The sequence below is a fragment of the Amphimedon queenslandica genome, unplaced genomic scaffold, assembly GCF_000090795.2.
Source record: "Amphimedon queenslandica unplaced genomic scaffold, v1.1 AMPQUscaffold_11565, whole genome shotgun sequence".
In the NCBI taxonomy this organism is placed as follows: Eukaryota; Metazoa; Porifera; class Demospongiae; order Haplosclerida; family Niphatidae; genus Amphimedon; species Amphimedon queenslandica.
This window is the reverse complement of record NW_003548193.1, coordinates 5,876-10,317: the sequence shown is the minus strand read 5'-3', so window position 1 is coordinate 10,317 and position 4,442 is coordinate 5,876. Positions and strand designations below refer to the sequence as shown.

The window sequence follows — 4,442 nt, the reverse complement described above, 5'->3', positions numbered from 1 at the left end:
ACAATAAAACTCTTACCCATTGAAGAGATCAGGTAATTAAATTGTAGTCCAATGGAACTAGTCTCTTTGATAGGTTGCTTGAGGACCCTCTCTTGTCTTTCCTTCACTAGTTTGGCTATGTACAACTCCTTTTCTTTAAGGTCTATAAATTAATAGAATATTAATAATAATTATTATTGATTGATGATGATACACTAACCAGTAATGATCTGTTTCTCATTCAATATCAGTTTGGCTATAACTTTGTCTTTCTCAGAAATGAGATTTTGATTGTTGTCTACACAATAAACATATTCTCTCATCTAATACATGCTGGGTGTATAGTTAACAAACCAATAATGATCTGTTTTTCCTTGAAGTATTGTTCCTCCTCTTCCAATAATTTGGCAACTTTGACTTTAAGTTTCTCATAATCTTCTGCATTAATAGAATATTCTCTCATCTAATATTATGTACTGATGATACACTAACCAGTAATAATCTGTTTCTTCTCCTCATTATCAGCAACTTTAGCTTTAAGCTTGTCAAAATCTTTCAATATCAATAAAAATTAAAAGATAGAAAATAAAATGATATATGTTGCTTAAATGAACAAATTTGCACTGCATGTACAGTAGCCCATAAATACATGTACTATGATTATTGCTAATGATACCATATATGGTAAGCAGAGCTCACTCTACATCAATCTCATTATTTCTAGTGCATGGACAATTTGACCTATATTGAGTACAGGATACTATTTCCATACTCGACATTCTCTAATCCACTAGTATTACAATGTAAACAATGTACACATAAACAACAGTACAACACAATAGTACCTAATTCAAGAGTTGATTTATCCTTTTCTGCTTGCTCAAGGAGAGCGGTAGCATCATCAAGTTGCTGACTAAGTGTTGCCTTTTCTTGAAGAAGCTGTTGCTGCTCTTTCTCTCGATCTTGCTGTATCTGCTCCTTCTCTTTTATTTCCCTTTGAAGCTGTTCCTGATAAATAAATTCCTTCTTATTTTGTAATTGCAGGTGATCTTGAAATATTTGAATCTGCTTTTCAAAACTCTTCCAATCACTCATTATCCTTCTTAGTTGATCTTGATACTGGTCCAGTGGTATTACACTAGTAGACCAATCATTATCACTAGTATATCCTATACAGTAACATAATAGTGGAGAATAAGAAATACACAAATTAATTACACTTAGTTACTATGGTAACCTTATTATTGATGGAATTATGTTTAATCATTGTATGTGTGACCTCTGTCAGTTTAAACAGTTAACCACTTGAACATATTATTGTATATAAATACACTGATAATAATATTTCATTCACTCTAGCTCCTATTAATATCAGTGTTTCTGTATCTGCAGTCATTATATTTCACTATTGTACATAGCAGGAATGAATTGGTAATAATTAGTATCATAGGTATATGTCAAATGCTCTCATTAAATATTCATCATAAGAATTACTTAATATTATCATTACTAATTATCATTACATATTCAATACAGATTGTATCTACTACTGTCTACATGTACTTACTGAGTTCAATAACTGCTGTATCAGTGTATGATGTACCTCCTCCAAACTCAATTATCCAGTTAGTAGTTGGGGTCACACTCCACACTGAGAAAGAATGATAGTATCTCCTAGTGAAATTGTCTGGTAGATTAATCTATAAAATTAAAATGATAATTAATTTGTGTATGACATATTAATTGACTTGATATCTGGTTAATAAACACAATAACTAACTCACAGTTTTATAGTCTGCACAGTGTGTTTTATGTAACACAAAGATGACATAATAAAATTAATAATACACAATATATTAATAGACAAGTATACACAACTGAGCTAGTGTCTTATTATATCATGTGAGTCCTCAATTAAGAACTTACTAAGTGTCTGCATGTACACACATACACATACACATACTAATGACACACTAACACACATACATGTACATCTATACATGCATAGACATATAAAGGTACATGTAAAGCATACATAATTGCTCACACACATACACACACATATACATGTTACATGTACACATGATGTACGTGTTAGTACACACATACACATATTAACTTTTGTGAAAAATCCCAGCAAGATCTTGTTAAGTTTCTTTAAAATTCTTCACAAGATTCTTGCTAATATTTTATAAGATTTTACCTGATTTTGAAACAAGGATCATGTAAGATAGTGTTAAATCTTGCTATCAAAATGTAAGCAAGATCTGATAGGATCTTTCTCAAAATCTTACCAAATTCATAGAAGATCACAGCAAGATCTTACCTGATTTTGAAACAAAGAACATGAAAGATATCATGGGATCCTGCTTTGTCAAGATTTAAAAAAATTAGCTGAGTTCTTACATGAAATTTCAGCTTATGAAAAATGGACATAACAGTAAGATTTGAGCAAGATCTTACATTGCATGAATGAAATTATTTAATGATGTGAAGGTTAATGCAAACTTAATTAACTTTTTTGATTTAATTAGGTTGAAACTTTACTTTCCTTATATACTGCCATTATCGTAAAGGCTATTGTGGGTTGTCTATCACTTCCTGTGACGTCATGTAATTTGTAAGATCTTTCAAGATCTTTTATGACTCAATGAGAGATCTTATGTGTCGTGTGATCATAGATGATTCTTCAAGATCATAAACTTAATAGATTTTGTAAGATCTTATTATAGATTTTAATTTAACAAGATCATCTTAGTTCTTACAAGGTGTGATAATGCAAGATTTAAGTGAGGCATGATCTTACATTTTCTGACATATTCCTTTATTCATAAGATCTTTTAAATTCTTACAAGAATTATAGTTACAACAGATGTCACAAGATCTGACAAAATGGTTCAAATTTTATGAAATCTTAAATAAGAATTTGTAAAAATTTCTGTGTTAAGATTTTACAACATTACTATCCAGGGCCGTAGGAGACGGGTGGGCTGGTTAGGTTCAAGCCTTACCAGTTTTTAGTTCCATAAATTTTTAATATTATTCATTTTAATAATTATTTTGATTAAATTTATATTCATTGATATGATTGATTTAATGTATCCACGTGGCCACCTTGTTTATCAACAAAAAGTGTTAATATGGTGAGTGGTGGCTCTGGTCATCCTATCAACCTAAATCCATAGTTTCCAAGTCGTTTATTTGCAGTATGCCATGCGCGCCATTAAGCTACACCTCTCATGAATATAATTAACTACCCTCAAAATCGTGGTGTGCTTCGCGCACCATTTAATTATCACCACTCTATTTTCTTCAGCCCCACCAGTTCCAAATTCCTTCCTACGGCTCTGCTATCTTACATTTTTTTGTACAATCATGTGAAATCATGAAAAACCTTATAAGATCTTGCTGGGATTTTTTACAAGGGAAAACATATGCACACATACACACAAATACATGTATGTACATACACAATGTACACAATGTACATAAAATACAATTTATTGTAATTCCAGCATTGACACTCTATCAATTGTGAATCCATCTTTACACACACACAGACACATGTATATTCCCACATATTTTGGTGAAGAAACAAACACAAAACACAAAAAGACACAAACACACACATTTACACTAAAAACAGACACACACACATACATACTGAATACCAGCATTATTCATCAGTAGTTTTCACTGAGTATCATAATATGTACATGTACATTACAAACCTCATGAGTTACAAATTTAGTTAATCACTTTATGTTTCATTATCAAGCATCATAATATAATACTTACCAGTTCTTTCCATTTTATTTTGTTAATGTCCAGTAACCATACATCATAGGCAGGATATCCACCCACCACTAGTAAGTGTGGTCCTGAACTAGTGGTAATCAGTACACTGGAATGACCCCATCTTCCCTCAGGCCATTGTACTGATCCTCCATGATTGGGTACTTCTAATATATCCTGAAAAAATAATAAAATCAATTTAATAAAATAATCATTAATATTAATGTAATATGAAATAATTGTGTAATACTGGTTCTCTGTACCAATAATAATATTAAAAGGACCGTTTGTAATCCGATTGATAATGATAAAGATTATGGAACACACACACCACAAGTCACAATAGTTAGAACCATACTCTAGTCAACCACACCCTGTCACACCCCCAAAACATAATACATAATAATTACTAAGTTCAATAATAGTTATTACATCAACTCCCCTCCAAAAGAAAGGCGTCCCGCCTTCAGTAATAAATGAATGGACCCCTATTAGGAGCCGTTCGATGACGAGTAGGATAGCGAGGGAGAGCATTATTACCATGAGTACTAGAGCCATCAGTTTCATGAGAACCATTAACAACAGGTTCCTCTTCTTCACTTACATCAGATACACTATCCTCTACATGAGCAGTATGATCATCTCCATGAGCAGTATGAGTATCATCT

At 31.8% G+C, this 4,442-nt stretch overlaps 1 protein-coding gene and 1 long non-coding RNA gene across 2 annotated transcripts in view; both read right to left on the bottom strand.

Moving 5' to 3' along the window:
- Nucleotides 1-240: 240 nt before the first annotated feature.
- LOC109589184 (uncharacterized) lies at nucleotides 241-502 on the bottom strand. Its single transcript, XR_002188574.1, has 3 exons — nucleotides 472-502; nucleotides 334-417; nucleotides 241-277 (listed from the first exon to the last, which is right to left on the bottom strand). It is a non-coding gene; the product is annotated as an uncharacterized LOC109589184 (long non-coding RNA).
- Nucleotides 503-4,240: 3,738 nt separating this feature from the next.
- LOC105315187 (kelch domain-containing protein 2-like) overlaps nucleotides 4,241-4,442 on the bottom strand; it is a gene marked incomplete at its 5' end in the record, with an annotated part of 5,975 nt that continues 5,773 nt past the window's right edge. The window contains one exon of the mRNA XM_011409735.2: nucleotides 4,241-4,440. Within this exon, the coding sequence (XP_011408037.2) occupies nucleotides 4,241-4,440 (200 nt within the window). The remainder of the gene's footprint in view (nucleotides 4,441-4,442) is intronic.